Source organism: Chelonia mydas, chromosome 1, assembly GCF_015237465.2.
Source record: "Chelonia mydas isolate rCheMyd1 chromosome 1, rCheMyd1.pri.v2, whole genome shotgun sequence".
Lineage (NCBI taxonomy): Eukaryota > Metazoa > Chordata > Testudines > Cheloniidae > Chelonia > Chelonia mydas.
Genome location: NC_057849.1, coordinates 318,349,948 through 318,371,795, shown reverse-complemented (window position 1 = coordinate 318,371,795; position 21,848 = coordinate 318,349,948). Strand labels below are relative to the sequence as shown.

The 21,848-nt window shown below is 40.0% G+C and overlaps 1 protein-coding gene across 18 annotated transcripts in view; it reads left to right on the top strand.

Annotated features, from left to right (window-relative positions):
• The window catches only part of CPNE8 (copine 8), a 285,586-nt gene that overhangs the window by 38,748 nt on the left and 224,990 nt on the right, over positions 1 to 21,848 (top strand). For all 18 annotated transcript variants that reach the window (XR_005223777.2, XR_005223778.2, XR_005223779.2 and 15 more), the window contains 2 exons: positions 10,182 to 10,228; positions 16,381 to 16,484. Coding sequence is in view for 13 of the 18 variants with exons in the window: in XM_043551226.1 (XP_043407161.1) it covers positions 10,182 to 10,228; positions 16,381 to 16,484 (151 nt within the window). In the remaining 5 variants the exon portion in view is untranslated. The remainder of the gene's footprint in view (positions 1 to 10,181; positions 10,229 to 16,380; positions 16,485 to 21,848) is intronic.

Sequence of the window (21,848 nt, the reverse complement as noted above, 5' to 3'; positions counted from 1 at the left end):
GATGAGGAACTTGATAACAGGTGAATGTGAACTACCAAGATGGGAAGAGATGATATCTTTTTACAAAGAACCTGTATATCAGTACATATGAACAGAAAAGAACATATATCTTTCTGAACCTTGTCAAAGAACAAATGAACATCTTGAATATCTGAGTTTATTAAGTCTGTACCAGGTAGACTGGGAGGGATGAAGCCTTCGAAGTTTAGTATTTCAAGTAATAGTGGCCAGATTTTGAGGCCAAAGGAAATGCTAAAGTCAGAGCTGGCTTCTGCAGTTGTAAAGGACAAGGGACAATAGCTCTAGATCAGTGGTTTTCAACCTTTTCATTTGCGGACCCCTAACAAATTTCAAATAGAGGTGCCAGACCCCTTTGGAAATTTTAGACATAGTATGTGGACCCTCAGGGTCCGCGGACCACATGTTGAGAATCACTGGTCTAGTGGCACTGTACAACAGGTGAAAAGTCTCGTTTACATATGCCACATCTACTTCTGGCTAAAAGAATCTAAAGCAATATGAATAGATCAGTAGGCATTCTTGGAGCCCTCCCCCAACTCCCAGCTGAACAAGATTCCCTTGGTTCTCAGACTTAAAAATGCATTCTGCTCTTCCTATAACTTCCCGTCCTCAGATATCTGATTCAAGGGCCCTTTGTACATCTGGAACCGGGAAAGCTTTCTCTGACATGATGGAGACTGAAAGGGTAGCAAATGACAAAAGATGCACACAGTGGGTAACTGATTGATTAAAATTTGGGCCATAAGAAAACACTTTATTGAAGGTCATACTATCAGTTTTTCTCAAATTCAAGCACTCATGCATTGGAAAGGGAGAACCTCTGTGAAGAAGGCCAGCATTACTCATGTTTTGTACTTCCTACAGGTCAGACTTTCCATGTATTTGCTTTCAGATTACAAGAGTGCAAAACATGTTTTATTCTCATTCTTACATTTTAAGACTTCCGTAAGCAGCAACTCTCACTGGGCCTTTTCAAAGTACAGGATGTTCAACACTGAAATTTTTGTTTTGGTGGATTACGATTTTAAACCTCTGTTTGAATCTCTGGAGTTGACATCATTGACCACTTCTACAAAGTTTCCTTTTTAGTGATGGTAACCTCAAAAAGAGCTCAAGTTCTGAAGTTGTAGCAATATAATTTCAGTATTGTACAGTTCAAATGATAAAATATCCTTGAGGAGAGACCCCTCCCACTCCACAAAATACCATCTTCCACAATTATCAGAATAGATAACATTCCTTCGTTATAACTAAATTTAGCTTCTGACAAGGGGAAAAAAATTCACAAATTTGATGTCAAAAGAGTAGTAAGTATTTTTATTTATATAATTATATATATAATATAATATGACTAAACAATTCAGAAAGTCAAACTGTTTCTTATAATATTCTTATTGTCAAAGCAGAAGTCTCACTATTGAGGTGGGTAAGTTCACACATCCCTCAAACTTAAAGCCATAGATTCTTTTCCACCTCATAAATTCAGAGAGCGCTTTACTCAAGTGGCAGCCACAGCTTGGGCAGAAAGGTTATATGCATAATACCAAGAAAATTAGAAATGTTATGTGACATGGCTGTCTCAGCTCATGCTAATTAAACAGAATTTGAATGTACAATTCCCCAGCAGAGAAGTCATTTGTTAGGAGAATGTCTCAATCTCAATAATATCATGGTAGATTTTTCTAGATGATTCTGAATATAGTTACCTGGTATTCTAATGATTTCTCATGTCCACAAATCCAACCCATCAATTGATTTTGATGTTATAATTATGTATGATAACCAGGTTATAATTAATTGTGACTTGCAACTTTTTAAAGTAAAAATTTGTAGAAAGTTGACTTCATATATTTGGCTAGTGTGTGGTGTTTTTTTTTTTTTTTTTTTTTTTTTTTTTTTTAATGCCTGGGAAAGTACTCCTCTGAATTATGATCTTTAATCATTTCTGATAGTTCTTGTCTTGCCTCAGGCATAGTGGATTAATTTCAATTCATGATTTTAATCAACTTTTCCTTTTGTATTTTCTTTCTTTTCTAAAGAAAGGTGCATTCTCATTGGTTGAATTACAACTAAGTAGAGCCTTTACACTAGATTTGGTACATCTTTTTGCTATCTAGGAGGGTACGCTGTAACCCTATACATTTAATTAAGCGATTATGTAGCTTAGTATTTTCAGATTCTTATTAATTGTACATTTTAGTATGTTAGTAGATGGTGAATATTGCTTATTAGATAAATCATGAGCAGAAAATGAGTTGTCTAGCTGCATTAGGATAGTAACTGGAATTTAATTGAATAAACAAAAGAGGTTATACAATATATAGTTATTAAAACAACCTAAAATGTTTTGGATACATAAACGTCTCTTATCAAAACATGTTTCACATTTACAACTAAATGACTTATTAAAGGAACAGAGGGATAGCTGCAGTTAGTGAATTAAACAGATTTCAGGTCAGCCTGGGAAAATTTTCAAATATGTGTAGTGAAAATGACTGGAGCTTAAGTTCCTACTTGCTTAAGTTTCTTGACAATGAGACAACAGTCTCTTAGGTTACTTAGGCTATCCTTCAAACTTTTAAAACTAATAGATCGCATCCCCTCCATCCTCATTTTTATTCATAGACTGGAAGAGAGAGTGAGACAAGTTTTTCCTCTTTTTAGAACTCCCAATTGATTTCTCAACTATGAATGAATTTGTCTAAATGAAGAAAATATTCTCTCTGTGTGCCAGCAGAAGAGGATACTGCTGTCAAAAGTTGATTTAGCACTTAGACAAACTCTGGTTCCAGGTGCTTAGCTCGTGACTTCTACCAGTTCAGTAGTGTGACTTTAAAACATCATCAGCAAATATGTACTGCTTGAATGGTTCACCTCCAGCCCTGAAATATATTATGACCCATATCATAACACTGCTTGCTCCGTGCACTTCTTTCCTGCCAGCAATTTAACTTTGTTGTAGGATATTTCTTCAATATCTCTTAAAGTTCTTTCAATATTTCAACAACGTCAGCAATGCAGCAGCAGTCTTTCTGTAGTTTGTTCAAGGCTGTGGAAATAGGTTTCAGTATATTCAGCATATCTTCTACATTTTTCTTTATTCCAATGGCGACTACTTCACCTGTGATAGTTCCATCTGTTTTGTTACAATTTTCTTCCCAAAATGTCTTCCGAATGGGCCAGATGTTAATAAATAGATCAGAACTGTCACCCGCTAAATTCTGTGGTACATCTTGGATGAGAATTAGTTTGGATCATCTTACTTTCTTCAGTGAAGCTGAAGCCAAATACTTTCAAAACAACCACTTTGCAATTTCAGTAAGATTTTCTTTCCTGGAGTTACCTTAAGCCTTCAGCTAAAAGATTCATCTGCACCCATATTTTATAAGTTTCAGGTTCCTTTCATTATCTTCTTCTAGATTTCTTCTCCTGTTTGCTATAGTTGTAGCACTGTGTGTGACAAAGCTATGCACTTCGAAGTTGTAGGCGTTGCAGATAATGGACATTCATAACCCTGTTATGTCTAAGCTGGATCCTGAAACAAAATGGTGAAAAAAAGATAGTTTTCAGGAATCACTGGGAAGAATGCATTTGGAGACAGAGAATAATTGTCAGACCTCAGATCCCCTTTTTTGACATTTTAGAGATGCAGACCATGGAGACAGGGCTTTGGAGCAGAGCCCGGAGTTGGAGTGCGGAGCAGCTCCGGAGCAGTGGAGCTGCAGGTTTTTGCCTGGAGCTGGAGCGGAGCCAGAGCACAGCTCCAAAGCCCTGCATGGAGAGGCTGGTTATACCCATTAGGTCTGCTCTTTTCAACCCGCCCAAGATTCTATCTCGCTCCCACTTTTCATCTCCACCTGTATCTGAGAGTATACAGGATATATCCTATACAAGTGGAAGGACATTCATTTATATTACTGTACTGTAATGGTTCTTGGAGTACCTGGGACTGTGAGTTACTTTGTTACCCCTCCTCTCTAGTGAGAGGGAGTCTGGTCTGTGATGGTTTGGTCTTAGCTCCCTAAAACCACCAGCCTTTCAGCCACTCAAGCACTCTCCTCTGAGCTGTGCCAGCCCTGTCTTTGCCTCGTAGATAAACGAGAGGCATGACAGTCCCTGAGTCCCACTGAAGTGTTCTCTTGTGATTTCCAGCCCCTGACACCTGCTACTCACAGAAATCCCAAATCCTCTTTTCCCAAAGGAGCAGTGTATCCCAGTTTCTCAGTTCTATCTTAAATTGGTGCTCCTGTATAACACACAGCATGTATGTGCTTTTATAATAAAACAACAGTGTTTTAAGAAAATACAGAGGTTCCACTAGAAACAAGAATGATGCAAACAAATGGTTACAATTAAAAAGCCCACATAAAACGCAAACTAGGGCCTACACTTATTAGTTACATTACTCATTATTTGTTACCTTAGCTATCTAATAAAATCAGATTTCTCCCCTCCCCCAGTTTAATCTGTTGCAGAGCTGGCTTGCTTCTCGGGAAACAGGATCCAATCTTTCATAAAACACCCATGCTGAATAAGAGGTCTCCTCAGTTAATAGATCTAGAGTGTCTTTCTCCACCTGGTGATATACTAACTAAACCAGTCTTTTGTGTCTGTGTTCATAGAAAGGGTGATCCCCTGTCTGTCATAATGTTCCTTTTTACCCCAAGTGGTTTCAGTGGTTGTAGTTTCTTTGATGGTTTTCCATTGACTTTTTTCTGTGTTGTTGGAATGTTGGGCATTCATCAATGCATTACATAATCAGTTAGCCAGGGAGGGGGACTACTTCCTCACACTTCAATGAGCCCTCACGGAGATACATGATTCCCTGGTGACTCACTTTCACACCATGACCATAAGGGGATAATTTTCAATATGGTTACATCATTTCTTGGACACACACCTCATGATTGCGTATTGATAAGTCACAAGGTTGCAGTAGAGACACCTCCTCATGGTGTACCCTTCATGGATAAATATAATGAAAGTGATGTATTAGGTGAAGTGAGTTTGTCAAGTCTGAGACAAGATTACTTGTAAAGAACAGTGAATTCTTTGCCCGCTAGTGCCAGTGGGCTTATGAATCACATGTACTTACTGTCAAACTCTATAGTGGTATCTGCAGCATAGGAAAGAGTTAGGAGCAACAAGGCTTCTCATTCTGCCCCTTCTGACATAGAACAATGTAAGCTGAGCAATTCTGGCAGGAAAGTCTACTTGTTCAGCTCACTAGGTCTTCAAGAAGCCACTTCTTAAATCATTATGTCCCATTATGATTGTCTCATGGGATGCCAAGAGCCCCATCCTGGACTTTTTGCCTGAGGACCAGAGGGAAGTACCAGGACCCTCTTCATAAAGGGTCAGATTGGCACTAGGATCGCTGTATGATGCCTCTGTCACGAGTACAAGAACAGTGGCCCCAGGAGTGGCTCTTGTGAGGTATTCTTGCTTGAGATCCTTACAGGTGGCTCTCACAGCTGAATCCCAAGAGAAAACCAAAGACCTCGCTTTTGAGGGCACTAGCCTCTCATGACCAAAGTGGTGAGGCGGTGGAGAAGACCAAGGCTGCTAAAGCCACTGCACCATCCTTGGAAATAATACAGTCCTTTTTCAACTTACTTTCTACCCAGCATTCTACTTCTAAAGACAGGCTTCCTCACAACACCAAGGGATTCCCTCCCAGAGGCAGTATCAGCTGCCTCCTAATCCTGTTATTGGCAAATGATTTGAGCAACAGAAGAGCAAGTATTCCTTGCCACATATCCCCATAGCCTTCAGTATCAGCTTCTAAAAAACAATTTTGAAGGTGCAGTTCAGAGTCATGTATCAATTTACATTACCTCTCCAATCCTTCCTTCTTTATGTCCTTCCTTTGGACTCACTCTCCTCCTCCTTCTCCAATGCCTAGTGCATTATTACTTTGATCACTGAGTACTGAATGTTATCTGCATTGGGTACTCTATCCAGTTCTGCACCTGGCCACCTCACCATTGTCCCTTCTTCCTCCTCCTCCTTCACAGACCTGTCTCAGAGTCCTATTGGAAGAAGTGGATTCCCTTCTCAATAAGGGAAGCCATACAGGTGTTTCTACAGGAACAGTGAGGGAAAGGATTGTATTTCCACTATTTCCTGATTCCAAAGTTTTAGAGCCATTCTTGACTTCCTAAACTTCAACAGGCTTAGGAGAACATTTAAATTCAGGATGCTTTTTCTGCAGGACATTATATCTTACCTATCCCAGGGATATTGGTTTGCAGCTCTCAGTTTACATGGTTTTTGCCCTTGTGCCAGTCAAACACACTTGCTTCAAGTATCTGAGGGTTTTCTGAGGGGTGGCGGAATAAAATACTATCAGTTCAGCAGCTTTTTTTTCAGTTAATCCATGGCTCCACAAGTCTTAACCTAGTGCCTTGTGATGGTTACTGCACATCTCAGACACAAGGGATTTTTATCTAACCATACCTTTACAATTGGATTCTAAGGTTCAGCTCCCAACAGGACTTCACAAAGCAATCCAATATATGGGTAATCTCTTGCAGTCTTTGGGATTGTTTAATCTCAGGTCAGAAATACTCACTTCATCCCACACAAAGGATCATCTTCGTCAGAGTAATCCTGGACTCTATTTGTGCCAGTTCCTTTCCTGCAAAAGAGTTTTCCCAAAAGTCAAGACTCCCTGGCAATTCTCAGGGAACAACTGATACAGACCACACAATTATTCCTGAAACTACTAAGCCTGATTGCCATAACAACCTGCACCTCACCTTATGATTGTCTGAACATGAGATCCTTGAAGCTCTGGGTGGTAGGCGAATACATACTAAATGTACACCACGTTCAAAGAAGACTGACCATCCCTCCTCAAGTCCTTGAACAGCTTTGCTGGTGGAAGAACAGGGATAACATCCTCCAGTGGGATATCTTTTGCTTCACCTTTCCCAACCGTCGTGGTCACAACTGAAGCTTGCATTCCATGCAGGGGTGCACATGATCATGATTTCCAAATACATGGACTGTGGAACACCTAGCAATCCAGACTCCATATCCATGCATTGGAGCTCAGCGCAGTATGGTGGGCCAAAGGGCCATACTCAAAGGGCCCTGTCTCTGCATCTTCATGTAGTATAGGTGCTTTCAGACAATACCATGGCCATTTATTAAATCAACAAGCAGGGAGGAGTGTATTCGCAGGCCTTAACAGCAGAAGCAAGAAAAGTGGTGCATTGTTTTTTATATTTAAAAAAAAAAATTGTATCCCAAACCAAATCTCCCTAGTAGCTCTTCACCTTGCTGGGGAGAACTATGTCTATACATTGTCCCTCAGTAAGAGATCTCAGGATCAAGCCAAGTGGTCCTTGATACCAGTGGAGGCCAACATATTATTTCATAGATGGGGCCAGTAATAGACCTCTTTGTGTCTGAGCAAAACACTAAGTGCCATGTATACTGCACAAGAGCGCACACACAGACCAAAGATTCCACTTGGTTGTGTTTCTGCTGGATTAGAGCTAACTTTTTCTATATGCCTTCCCTCCAATTTCTCTGATACCCATAGTTCTAGGAAGATCAGGTTGGTCAGAGCAAACATTATGCTAGATGTATAACAATATTATGTAGCACAACTTTGCTATATCTATATTTAGCCAAGAACTCTGCACCCATGTTCTCCTGGCAGAACACTGCTCGCTAATTTCCCATAAATGGAAATATAAAGAGGCCCTTAAAGAGAGGCTACTTACCAATAGCTGTTGTTGGGTGTAGTCCCAGTACCTGCCAACCTTACTCTCTACCTCAGAGTTCTTAGAATATTAGGACTGGCAGCTAGGGAGAAGGAACTGAGGCTGTCTGTGTATGCACACTTCTCCTTATATAGAGTAAGGGGTTGACACCTTTGCATGAGATCTCTCAGGCAGCTGTACTGGAGATGGCTTTTCAAGGCCTTTCCTTTGCTTGACTCTAAAGGTGCCATATCTCACAATTGTGAATACATAGAGGCAACACACAAACAATAGTTATTGGTAAGTAACCTCTTTATTATCTATTATTATTTATTTATTAGCTCGGGGGACCATTGTTTTGGGCACTATTATAAACATACACAAATTGACACATTCCTTGCCATGAAGAGTTTACAGTCTAAATTAAGACAAGACCTACAGTCTGAGTACAAGAATAGGATGGAAGGAGGATAGAGGAAGATGGTTACTATAATAAAAATCATGGTACACAATGTGATGATTTCAATGTAATTAAAAAAAAAATCATAGCCCTCTCCCCCCTTCCTTAATATCAACTTCATCCTCTATAGACTATGATAATCTTGGCTTGGTATTATTTGGCTTTGGTTTTATTGTTTTTCTGCCATTTGGTATAAACTAGTCCCAACTTCCCATTTTAGCCTGCCAGTGCAGGATCAATATGGGTGGATTATCTTCTGTGCTCCTGGGACTTTGTCTTACCTTCATTCTGTTAACTGCAGACTAGTGCAAATTAGGTATGGAGCAAAGTATCTTTTAGAGGAGAAAGAAAATCCAATTTAGGGCTTGACCCTGTTTCCACTGAAGTCAGTAGGGTTATTCTCTTTAACTCCAATGGGAGTATGTAACAGGGTCCACGACCCACCCCTCTTCCTAGCGCCCGTTGCTGCTCCAATCAGGCTCAGAGGCTTCAGGGTTGTGCAACACCGTGTCTTTATTCACTAAAGGTTATCCCACCACCAGTGTCTGTCTATATACAACTTTACAGGATTAATCTCCTCTTTTACAGGCAGAACTAGCCTTCAGCTAGGAGGCCTCCAGTCCCCTCCCTAACTGGCTGCCCCCCAGCCTTCTGGATCCCTCCCAGCCTTTATAGCCTGTGGCTTGTCAGGCCAGCAGGTCTTGCCAATCCTCAGGCCACCATCAGGCCTTTTCCATCAGCCCCAATATGTTTCCGCTGATTGGAGTTGACTGGGCAGGGGCTAATTAGGCGCTCTTGCACCAGCTCCCTGCTACAGAGTTGAATTGGGCCCTTACCCTTTGTTGCTAAAGACTGCAACCCAAAGCATGGTTTGTTTTTTTGTTTTTTTTTTAAATTAGAGATTATTCTCCTGCTTCAATACATTTTTAATCTGTCAGAAAACCATTTATGGCAGATCTAGATCAGCATTATTCAAAAGGGGGAGTGGTACTGTGTTAGGTTGCCTTTTGGTTGCTGGCTTACACGTGGTTCAAGATTCACGTGTAGTGAACAAACATTAACCTGTAATGGCTGTTGGATGTGAATGAGTTGATTGCCCTAATCAATTTTATACATGTATTGGATAACTGTTGCTATTAACTGTATTACAGAAGTGCAGAGAACTCCCGATTCTTGTACCTCCAGGTTTGAGTTTTCCTGCTCTCAGCTCCTGAGATGGAGCTGGAGAGTCAGATAATAATAATTAATAAAAAAATTATATCTGTTGGAAACAAAGGGAGTTCTTTTTTCGGGAGGAGGCAGTGGCATGAAGTCTGTTGCTAAAAGTGAAAATATTCTGTGTGGGCATTTAGTGACAGCTCATAAATGTACTTTATTATGGCCTTTCCTTTTTTAAGGCTTGTACTGGGTGGATGTGTCACTTTGGCAACAATTACTGGCTTTAAACAAAATTTTTGTTTGTGGGAATTTAGTTAAAAAGTGTATCGATATACAACATATTATATCTTTCTTTTGTATATTTGGAGCAGATCTAAGGAAAAAAGGCTCAGGAAGTTTTATCTCTCCCACCCTATTTTCTCTCTTTCCTATATGGGTCCCTATTTGTTTCTCTTTTAATTCTCATCTTCTGAAGACAGTGTATTTTTAGAGTACTTATAGTTAGACCAATATTTCAATCTGATTTTAATGAAATCTTGCTTTTACACAGTTTTACATCTAAGGATTGTCAAGTGACTTGCGAAAAGTCAAGCAGTAAGTATCACAGCCCACTTTAGAGCCATTCTATTTCCAGGCTCATTGTCCATATTGTCTCCATAGGAGGGCTCCAAGCATAGGACTATTAGGAACTGAGTGCAAGGATTTGATATTTAATTGTCCTAGCTAGTAATTGCAACAGCAATGTACGACTTCCTAAAACAGATTCATTTAATGTAAGAATGTTAAAAGAAATTATGAAAATGACTGAGCATTTCTTCTTTCCACAGTATGTGTTTTGTATACACAAGGTATTGGAAGCAAAGAATGGAGAGAGGTAAGGTGGTTTTTTTTTTTTTTTTTTTAATGTATATTTTTGTTTTTAATTTTTTAATTAAGTGTGGTGGTTTGTTTGTCATGGCAAAAAAAAAAAAGGAAAAAATCATGATTAGTTGATTGATTGCTATGCAAAAGAAGTCCAACTCTGAAATGTGCAGAAAAAAAAGCCGAAAGACTCAGGGTAACTTTATTTTGAACTTTTTGTATTTATATATCCTGTGTTATATTTAAAAATGGTTAATTCCATTTAAAGAAGAAAGATGAGTGTCCCATACTTCCCTCCACCATAAATAAAACCAACTTTATTTTTAAAAAATATGGAGCAGGCTAGCCAGGTTTGCAAAGGCCATTTGTGAAGGGGAGAGGGAGGAGGAGACTAGATCACTAACAGTTTTTGTCTCAATTATTAATGGTTTTACTTCTCAGATTTGGCCTACTGGTACTTTACAGTAGTCATGTACTCGAGTTCTTAAGTATGGTGCCTGGGTGCCTCCAGATTCTAAATGGGAAGAAGAACATTTCATTGTTGTATCAGCAGTTGGAATCATCTCAGGTGGTAATGACTGAAATACGTTACTACCTTACAGCTGTTCATTGCCCTGCTCTAAATAAGTTAGTGGTCTCAGTTCATTTTCTAGGGAACAGATGTCAACATCACTTACGTGTAGTACTGTACGCTTGTTGGCACTCTTAGCAATAGAAGTAAAAGAAAGACAAAGTAAAGTTAAGCCTATTACTTAACAGGGAAGGAAGCAAATAATGAATGACACAGCAAAGGCTGAAGTGCGTTAATGCCTTTTTTGCTTCAGGCTTCACTTAAAAGGTTAATTGTGACCATATGTTTAACACAATATTAACCACAAGGGAGAGGGGATCTCTGGGCAGAATAGTGAAATAATAGGTTAAAGAATGTTTAGATAAATCAGATCTCTTCAAGACGGTGGGACCTGATGAACTTCGCTGCAGTATACTTAAGGAACTAGCCAAACCGATCTCTGAACCCATTAGCTATTATTTTTGAGAACTCTTGGAGGATCGGTGAGGTCCCAGAAAGTTGGAGAAGTGCAAACATATTACCTATGTTCAAAATAGGGGAAAATGAGCACCCAGGGAATTACAGACGGTTCAGTCTAACTTCGATACTTGGAAAGATACTGGAACAAACTATTGAATAATTTTATTCAACCTAGAAGATAAGGCGATAAATAAGAGCCAATGTGGATTTGTCAAGAAGAAATCATGCCATAAGTGTATGCTTATAAAATTTGTGGATGGCTCCAAGCTGGGAGAGGTTGCAAGCACTTTAGAGGACAGGATTAGAATTCAAAATTACGTTGATAATTTAGAAAATTGGTCTGAAATCAGTAAGATGAAATTCAGTAAAAATAAATGCAAAGTAGTATACTTAGGAAGCAAAGGAAGAAAAAATTAAAATGGTGAATAACTGGCTTGGCAGTAGTACTGCAGAAAAATAATCTGTGGATTATAGTGGGTTGTAAAACCAACAGTATGATATTGTTGTGAAAAAGTCATATGTCATTCTGAGATGTACTTACAGGAGTGTTGTACGTAAGACAAAGGAGGTAGTTGTTTTGCTCTACTCTGCAGTGGTGAGGCCTAAGCTGGAGTACTGTGTCCTGTTTTCGGCACCACACTTTAAAAAAGATGTGGACAAATTGGAGAGAGTCCAGAGAGGAGCAACAAAATAAGAGGCTTAGAAAACATGACCTTAGAGCAGCAGTTCTCAAACTGTGGGTCAGGACCCCAAAGTGAGTTGCGACGCCATTTTAATGGGGTCACCAGGGCTGGCTTAGAATTGCTGGGGACTGGAGACGAAGCCCGAGCCCCACCGCCCAGGCCATAGCCCAAAGGCTTCAGCCCTGGGCGGCAGGGCTCGGTTACAGGCCCCCTGCCTGGGGCTGAACCCCTGGGGCTTTGGCTTTGACACCCCCGCCCCCGGGTGGGGAGGTGCAGCAGTAGGGCTCAGGCTTCAGTCCCCCCTTCTGGGGTCATGTGGTAATTTTTGTTGTCAGAAGGGGGTTGCGGTGCAATGAAGTTTAAGAACCCCTGCCTTCAAGGAACAGTTGAAAGAACTGGGCGTGTTTATTCTAGAGAAGAGAATGTCTGGTTGGGGGGGTCATGATAAATCTTCAAATATACAGAAGGTTGGTATAAAGAGGACTGTGATTAGTTGCTTCTTTGAATAATGTCCCTATAGGTGCTCCACTCTGGGTGCACTTGCACCCCATGCTCCTTTGATCAAAGATTTTTGCATAGCAGTGTCCATTTGGCCCACATATCGCACAGTGCAAGCAAACTACCCTCAGTTCCTTCTCAACCACTCACCTGAGATGGAACCTTAGCAGTTGTCTGCGCTGAGTTTTACCTCAGCTGTGTCCCCTTCGCTCTTTTAGTAGTTAATTATAGTTGTTCTTAGTAGTAGTTTTAACTGTAGTAGTTTAAAAAGTTATTGGATTTTTTTTTAGATAGTGCTCCTCCCTGGGAGTTTTTACTTTACTGGAAAGGCATGCCTGGTATTCCTGGTTTCAAACATTGTCTGTCATGCCAGAAGGCAATCCCGGTACATCTGTTGCTTCGGGACTCTCATATTTCCCAAAAATGCAACTTCTGTCTGGTATTTAAAATGTAGAGCCAGAAAAAACAGGAAGCTCAAACTTCAACTCCTCATGATGGAGAGCTCACTCTGCCTGGCCTCTGACCCTAGCCAGGGGACCAACCCCTGTTGGCTGGTCTTTGAATAAGTCCGCTGCCTCCACTGTCTCCAAACTGCACTCCTCAAGGATATCTAAGAGGAATACCCAAGATTCCTCTCATAAGACTCCCAAAGTCTGTCCCTCAAGTTATCCAGATAGGGAATCTACCTCAAAAGGAAGTCACTGTCTCCGATGACTCCATCCCCTTCAGCACCCACTGCTCTCCAGTCTGGTACTTGCGAGACTGCTGGTTCCTCAGGTACTGAGGGCATGATCAAGCCTAAAGACTATGAAGTCCCAGGTTCTGAGAGGTCAGTTGGTACTGTCAATGGATCAAGGCAGCAAAAAGAGCAGTGCCTCTTCTCACCCAGTACCGAAGATGCTCAATCGGGCTTCTTCTGGAGGTCTCCCCTCGGAGTGGTTGAGATTTATAGTACCGTCAACTCCCTCCGCCATTATCACTTTGGTGCAGGCCATGGATATGGTACCGACACTGCTCTTGGTACTGCAGGAGTTTCATTTTCCCCTAGACCTGGCTGTTTCCGAGACACCTGACTCAGTCATTGCTCAGTTCTGATCTGTTCTCTGTACCTAGGATCTCCAGATTCCCAGACACCTGGGTGGTACTGATGGTTGTACCTCAAATTTCTTCTGCTGCTCCACTGCTTCACAGTGACTTGGAAAAGGAGGATTCTGATAAAGATCTTATCTTCATCTCTCAAATATCTATCTGAGGCTCTCCACTCCATTCCTATAGAGGCTCTTTTCCATAGATCTCTGAGGAAATTGATCTCAGTCATGAGAGATGTCCACAACCACCATCTTGCTGGTACAAACACTCATGGATTCCTCCACCCATGTAATATTCACCAGCCCCTCAGCCATACTGGAAGTCGGGACACCTAGGTGGCTTGTCGTCATCGGCAATTCTTTAGGGCCTCGAACACCATCTGTCAGAGGTAGACAACTTTCATCGCCCTCTCTCCAATAGACCAGAACCTCAGGAAGAAACCTTTTGAGGAACAGGAAACTAGGGCTGATGAAGAGATCTCTCCACTAGCCAGCATCTTTTCTCCATGCCCGGATGAAGTGGTCATGCCACTCCACCATCCCTGGCTGACTATTTTAAACAGTTCCAGGACCTTATCAAGATGGTCACAGATTCTTTGCAAATCCTTCTTCAATAGGTTAAAGAATCACATCAGAAGCTGCTTGACATTCTTCATACAGCTTGATCTGCTCACACTGCCTTTCTTGTTGGCTTTTTCAGGGCCTCATTATCTGGCACACCTGGCCTCAATTTTACCCATGTTCGAGAGAACAGACAAAAAAAATACTATGTCCCCTCTAAGGACTCAGAATTTTTATTTTCTCATCCCTATCCTTAGTCCTTGGTGGTCAAAGTGGTTAACGAACATGGAAGGCAGTACCACGCTAATGCTGTTCCCTATGGTAAAGATCATAAACACCTTGACCTATTGGGTACAAAATCATATTTGTCAGCAACTTTATAATTTAGAATCACCAACTACCAGGCATTAATGGCCAAGTACAACTATACAGATTATACCAAGCTGAACTCCCTTATTGAACATCTACCATTGGAACACAGAGAGCAAGTCCAGGCAATTATTGCAAAGGCCAGCTGCTTGCCAGAACATCTCTTCAGACCTCCCTGGCTGCTGCTGCTGTTGCCGCTCCTTTGATTTCTATGGTGGTAGTTATGAAGAGGGCCTCCTGGATTCAGATCTCAGGATTTCCAAAAGATATCCAGAATACAGTTGAAGACTTTCCTTTTGATGACACTAAACTGTTTGCTGACTGTACAGTCGAATTTCTGATGCATATTTCCATATAGCAATCCACACATCCCACAAAAGATTCCTATGTTTTACTGTCGTTCAGGCCCATTTTCAGTTCAGGGTGCTCCCTTTTGGCTTATGATCTGCCCCAAAGACCTTTTCAAAGGTCATCAGTAGTAGCAGCACACCTCCGCTAAATGATTGGCTTCTGAAAGGTTGCTTCCTGGACCTAACTTCACAGGCAACTTGTGAAGCCATAGATCTTTCTTAAATTGGGCCTACAACTGAATACTTCAAAAATCCTCCTTGACCCTTGGGCCTCTATACGTACCTTTTGGTGAGCATTATGCAATAACTCATGATTTGGCTGTACTTTCTTCAGTACTGGACTTGACTTCGAAGCTCCCTCCTCCTTACTTTTACTTGATAGCCACCTGGAGTGGAGCACCATAGAGACACTACTCAAAGAAGAAGAAATGGTTACTTACACCAAGCAGTAACTATCGTTCTTCAGGTTTCAGAGTAACAGCCGTGTTAGTCTGTATTCGCAAAAAGAAAAGGAGGACTTGTGGCACCTTAGAGACTAGGTTAGTCTCTAAGGTGCCACAAGTCCTCCTTTTCTTTTATCGTTCTTCAAAATGTGTCCCCCTGGGGGTGCTCCGCCACCCGCCCTCATTCCCTTCTGCTTTGGAGTTCTCTGCTATGGAGCTTCATGGTAGAGAAGGAACTGAAGGCAGTTCACGCACTCAGTGCTTATATAACAGTACGGACCATGAGACTGAGTAATATGCATGTGCGGGCAGAATAGGTGCTGCTATGAGAAATCTATGATCAAAGGTGCAGAATGCCTAAGTGCATTTGTAGTGGAGCATCCATAGGGACACATCTCGAAGACTCAGTTACTGCACAGGGTGAGTATACACTTTCTCTCATGTCCATTGAGGGTAGGACAAGAAATCATCTGTTTAGTTGAAGCAAGGGTGATTTAAGTCTGATATTAGGAGAAACTTTATTACTATAAGGATAGTAAAACACTGGAAGAGATTACTTAGGGAGGTTGTGCAATCCCTGTCCCTGGACGTTTTAAAGAACAAGTTAAACAAACACCTGTCAGTCCCCAGGAGGGTGGAGTGGAGGGAAGTGCGGGGCGGGGGAGGGGAGGGAAGGGGAGAACTATATGACCTCTTGAGGTCCCTTCCAGTCCTATCCTGCTATGAGTCTTTGATTTCTAGGAACTATAGCGTTTCAAATTGGGAAGAGTAAATATAACTAATGTTTATGGTGGGGAATAGTTTTCCTAAGTTTGAGGGGAAAACTGTTTGTTTGTAGCTTTAATGTCTTGACTGAAGGAAGTGCTGTCTGGAAATTTCAGTCTATAAAATGGGGATGGGCACATGCTGCTGTTCATGCTGGAATGGGTGGACTTCTGGTAATCTTTTCTTGCTTTCCTGGGTGTTTTCATGTGGACATGATCCTCTCCTTGCAAAATCGCTGTTCCAGGAGAGACCTTTGGTGCATCCTACTTCATGTCCCTTGCACGTTTCTGTTCCTGGATCTATATGCTGTGATATAGATATGTAACTTCTTGTAATAGGATCTTATGCTTGCCATAAGCTATTACTTTTCTTTTACAGTTTGGAAGAACAGAAGTAATTGACAATACTTTAAATCCAGATTTTGTAAGAAAATTCATCATGGACTACTTCTTTGAAGAAAGAGAGAACCTGCGGTTTGATTTGTAAGTTAATCAACACACCTTTGATTCTAATGTCATTAGCACTGTGAAAATGCACTGATGTTTTGTCAAGGCAACCAGTGGTTTACTTGGGAAGAAGTGACATCTTCAATGTGAAGTAGATTAATTTGGATGAATGTGGTGATTTATATTTATCAAAATGGAATAATTATGTAAAATGGTAAGCCATTAGGAGCGACTGTGAGGAATGAGTGGATGTCTAGTGGTTAAAAGTATTGCTTTGGTTTTTATAAAATCTTTTATAAGATCAGAGTTTTGAAAAACTTAAAAGTTCATTAAATTGTTATGAAATGGCAAATGTACTTGTGGCATATTCGCAAACAAGGTGTGAAGCAAACACTCCAAGTGTAAATTATCACACATTAATTGCAGATCTAGGGTTTTTTTTAAATCAAAATAAGACATGACTCCACCCACAGTTACAAGTGTACATCTGATAATACTGGCTTGGCATTTTAAGTTGGAGATAATTATTTAAGAAGTGAGTGAAATTTGACATTGTTCCAAATAATAGCCGCCTTCTGTCCTTCCTATTTTTTTTCTGTAGTTTTTATCCTCCTACATATAATCTGAGGGTTAAGCCATTTACAGAATAAACACATCCAAGAAGATGTCTTCTTGTGCTACCTATAGGTACAAATTCTATGTGAAAGAATAGGGCCTTCTGATATTCTTGAAGAACTAAGCCAGATGCTGTCTACACAGAAGTAGTAGTAATAATCCATAATAATAACTTCCTTTGTATACCTCGAAGTTCTTCATAAAGTGGGTGAGCATTATTATCTCTATTTTATAGATGGCAAAACATAGGGGGAGAGAGAGAGAATGAATTTGCCCAAGATCACATAGTAAATTAGTAGCAGAGCCAAATTTCAATTCCCTAGGTTTGATTCCCAATTCAGTATGCCATCTGTTGGGCCAGGCTGCTTCTACCTTGCTCACACTGGTGCCATACTGTCACATATGGGGACTTCGTAGAATCATGATTGATCCTGAGGATACACTGAAGGTGGCAGAAAGGTCATGGAAGATCAGTCAAAGGCTGGACGTGGAAATTATGTATTAGACAAGAAAAATTAACTTATTCCTTCAAAAACTCGGAGTATTTTAAATTATTACCTTTCCTGGACTTTGCTACTGAATATATTTGTCTATGAGATTAATAAAAAATATAATAAATAATACTCTGTGTGAATCCCAAAATATCTTGGGAGAAACTGTTGCAGATACTGATATATAAAATGCAGAAGATGATTCTAAATTTTATCTAAATATGGCCTCTCTTTCTCTTCTATCTCCGAGCACAAATGTGAACAAAAGAAGGGATCTCATGAAGTGGAAGACTAGTAAAATTGCCTCATAATTTCAAAGACTATAAAGCTAATTGAATTTTAGTTTTTATTACTGAAAGAAATGTTAGGAGTTTTCCATAGAAGACATGTATGATATAGAAGGAGCTGGTTGTGATCCCTATAGATTAAAAGTTTTTTGTGACCTTTTTAGGAGACATACAAACGCCTCCACTATTTTCAGTAGCCTTTTGAAGTTCAGCAAGGAGAAAACCTTCAGTCTACAGAAATGTTTTTTTCTTTGCCCTATGAAATTCCATTCAGATTTAGTCATGTTATAAATGGTTAAAAATGCTGTACGCCTATTTTTGGCAGCATGCAAAATAATAATTGAACACAAACATTAAGATTTTGGCCCATGCCATAACTATCATAACAGAAGCTGAAGGAGCACATGCTGCAATGCTGAGCTGCTGTAAAGGTGTGGTGTGGAGAGCCAAGCTGGGCTGGACCTCAGCACCCCCATCCCTGACACACACGCCAGACCTGGAAGAGAGATCTGTGTCCCATTTGCATCTCATGGAGGTAGAAGGAGAGAGATAATGAGCACCAAGCTGGGTTCCCCTTGACCACCCTCTTAATCAAGCATGTGGCACAAGCAGCTCATTCTGCCCCCCCCCCCACCCCTCCCCCCCAGGATAATAGCACAGATAATAGCGTTCTGCTGCTGGCAGCTAATGTGCTTACTTGTGTAGCTCAAGTGGTAGCAGTTTGTGCTGAAGAATGAGTGTTCGGACCATAGTGTGTGTGTGTGTGTGTGTGTTAAATAATATAACTTGTTTTTACATTGTTTCCTTTTATTAAAAAAAAAAAAAGGAAATTACATACTAAGAAACTAAATTAAAAATGATTTAGTTTGCAAAGTCAAGCACATGAGAGTTAGGAAATGCCAAAATGGCAGTTGTCTGTCCCACTTTATCAAAATGCATGCATACATACAAGATGGCAGAATTAATTTTAATTTACACAATAATATGCTGTTTTTTGTTCAGCAGGACCTCTGATTCGTTCAATTCATAAGTTAAATGCACAAGGAGGTAGAATTAAGGTGGGCCAGGCAACAGTAAAACTGCCATTTCCTAAGTTTCGAATGCTTGACTTTGCAAACTAGCTTCATGGCCAGCTATATTACATTGCATTGCGATAGTCCATCTGGGAGGTGATGAAAATATATATAACTAAGGTCCCGCTGGATGGGATGGAGTCTTCTAGCCAGTCAGAAATAATGGAAAGTGTTCCTCTCTGATGCTAGTATGTGAAAGCTTAGCGTCCATGAAGAATCCAGTTCATAGTTCAGGAATACCCTGAATAGGTTAATACAGAAGTAATGTACTTTCAACCAAAGGAGTCTTCACCGTGGCTGCAAACTCTTCAAAGTGCATTCCTCTGCCCATTGCATAACTTCAGTCTTGTTTGGGTTCAGTTTTAACCAGCTGTTTTGTTTGTCAAAGACCACTAGCAAGTGGAAAAACTATTGGAGTCACAACTAAGATTTCTGTTGTTTATTTTTATTGTTGGTAAACTTAAAAAGATGGGAGCTCCAGCTCATGTCCCTGTAAAGAGTCAGGACAAATCTTTCTGGCAAGAGTGCTGAGGGGCAGACATTTCTGGTGGGGCTATTAGGTAATGGACATTTCAGGTCCTATTATTTTAGCTGTAGTAGACAAAAACTGCACATGTAATATAAGTTTTTAAAACTTCAGTCAATAAGTTAGCGTCTGCATTTACTATTTACATGACACTTTGTCCTTGGCAAGTGCAATTCCTCCTAGGGCTCCCTTTGGGGTTGTATCGCTTTGCATCACCTCTCTTCCACAAACTTATGTCTAAATAAGTACAATCTAGGCACGTCATTTGCCATATTGATGTGAAGACACTTTCGGAAGTCACTTTTTTCAGTTATTTTTCTTACATTTAGTTTAAAATGTTGATTTTAAAATATAACTGGTTACATTTTTTTAAACATTATATCTGATAGCCATTCAGAGGAAATTCAAAGTTCAGGCAGTTGCTCAGTCCTTAATATTTATCATTTTGTTCCTAAATATCATGGTCTCAGCTAAATGTAACAATTCTATTTTATTGGGCCTACAGTCCTGAATAAGAAAACTTTCAATTGCTCTGCAGGATGAATTCTTTCATTAAAAAGAACAGCAGTAAAAGAAATAAATCATTTCTACCATGCAGGACAGGTGGAATTTTAAGACTCCCGTACATTGGAAAAGAATGAAGTGTCAGATTTAACTCTGATTTTATTTTGCTGATTTGCAACACATCAGTAATTCTGTGTAGCTAATTTTTGTGTGAAAGGAAGTTTAAGGGTCTTACCTTTCTGCCCTTCTCTGAAGTACACAGATATAAATCCATTGCCAAAACTTGATCCTTATACAATGCGTCTAAAATTAAATATATTTAAGTGAGAAACTTCACAATATTTTGACATTGATATGTTTTTCTTTAAAAAGAAATTCTATATAATTGCATATGCTGGGAAAATTATGTTGTTACACCAGTGTAAATCAGTAAATATACTGACTCCATTGCAGTTAGTCCTTTTAAAATTACACAGGTATAACTGAGGGCCAAAACCTGAGTTCATTGTCTGCCTCAAGTAACTGAGTTCAGGCTCCTGGCAGTGGAGCAGGGTGTGCATAGAAATCCTCCTCCTAAATGATGGAATAGCTGTAGAGCTTCACTAGGTTTAAGTCGCCACAGTTTCTGAAATGGCCACTTTGGGCCTAATACAGTCTCCAGCTGAATGGGGGACAAAAGAATCTTTGCAGCAGTAGATTCCCTGTCCCTTGCCAATACTGCTGCTAAGGGGCCCTTTATGGTCAGGAAATGAGGTTGGGTTTGCCCTTGCAAACAGTGTTTGCTTACAGTCTCTAATGGAGCAAAATGGAGAGCCTTACTTCCAATTTTTATGAGTTAAAACGATCTTCTGTAGGCAATCTGGTTTACTCTGTAAAACATTTAATATATAAAATTTATGCTTTCATTTTACAGAAAGTAATATAACTCTCTCAATATAAATATCATTAACTTTATACATAACAAAATTAATGGAAGATGCACAGGATTAAATAAAATAACTGGTTTACAAAACTTTAAAGGTAACAAGGGAATTCAGGTGACTATATGAAAATAAATTCTTGATTGTCTTTGTATCACTCAGTACATTCCCATATAGCCCATAGAATCCTAATTAAATTCTCTCCTTTTCTCTGAAGAGCCTCAATTAAAGTAATTTTACGACCTCTGTTGGCAGGTTATTCAATTATTCAGCTGTCCAGTTTTATTCAGTATCCTACAGTGGTTCCTATTAATTAGCCTAAAACTTTCCATTTTTAATTTTGGACTAGGGCTTCTAGTTGTACACAAGTTGCCTGCTGGGATATTCTTGCCTTTCTATTTGTTAGTTTCTCACAGGCATTTCTAGCCAGTTAATATGACACCACTGAATCATTATTTCTTTATAGTAGAATGAACAAATTCAATTATTTTAACATACTGTTGGTTTAAGCTCTTCAGTGTTTTTGTTCCTTTAATAGCTGCTCTGGATTTTAGTAGTATTTTTACACTTAATTTCAAAACTCCATGTGCTGTCCCTACAAAAAAGAAAAGTTGACAATAAACTGGGGCTTCTGCAAGGGCTCACATTCCACTGCTATTGGAAGTCCCTAAATGGGGAACAACTTGTTTTTATTTATTTATATTAGCATAGCACCTAGGCGCCCCAGTCATGGACCAGGAACCCATTGTGCTGGTCGTCATACAAACCCAGAACAAAAAGACTATCCCTGTCCCAGATGGGCTGGGCACCTGGTCTTTGAGGTTTGAGAGGGGGTTTTCTTGATGTGTCTTGCTCTTTTTACTGTATTTTTTTCTGTGTAACTGTTTATTTGCTAATTCGTAAAATTGAGCAATTATAGGCAGAGCTGATATAGAGTTAAGGTTGACTAGCACTTTCTATTAAAGATCCTGGTTTTAGTTGCTT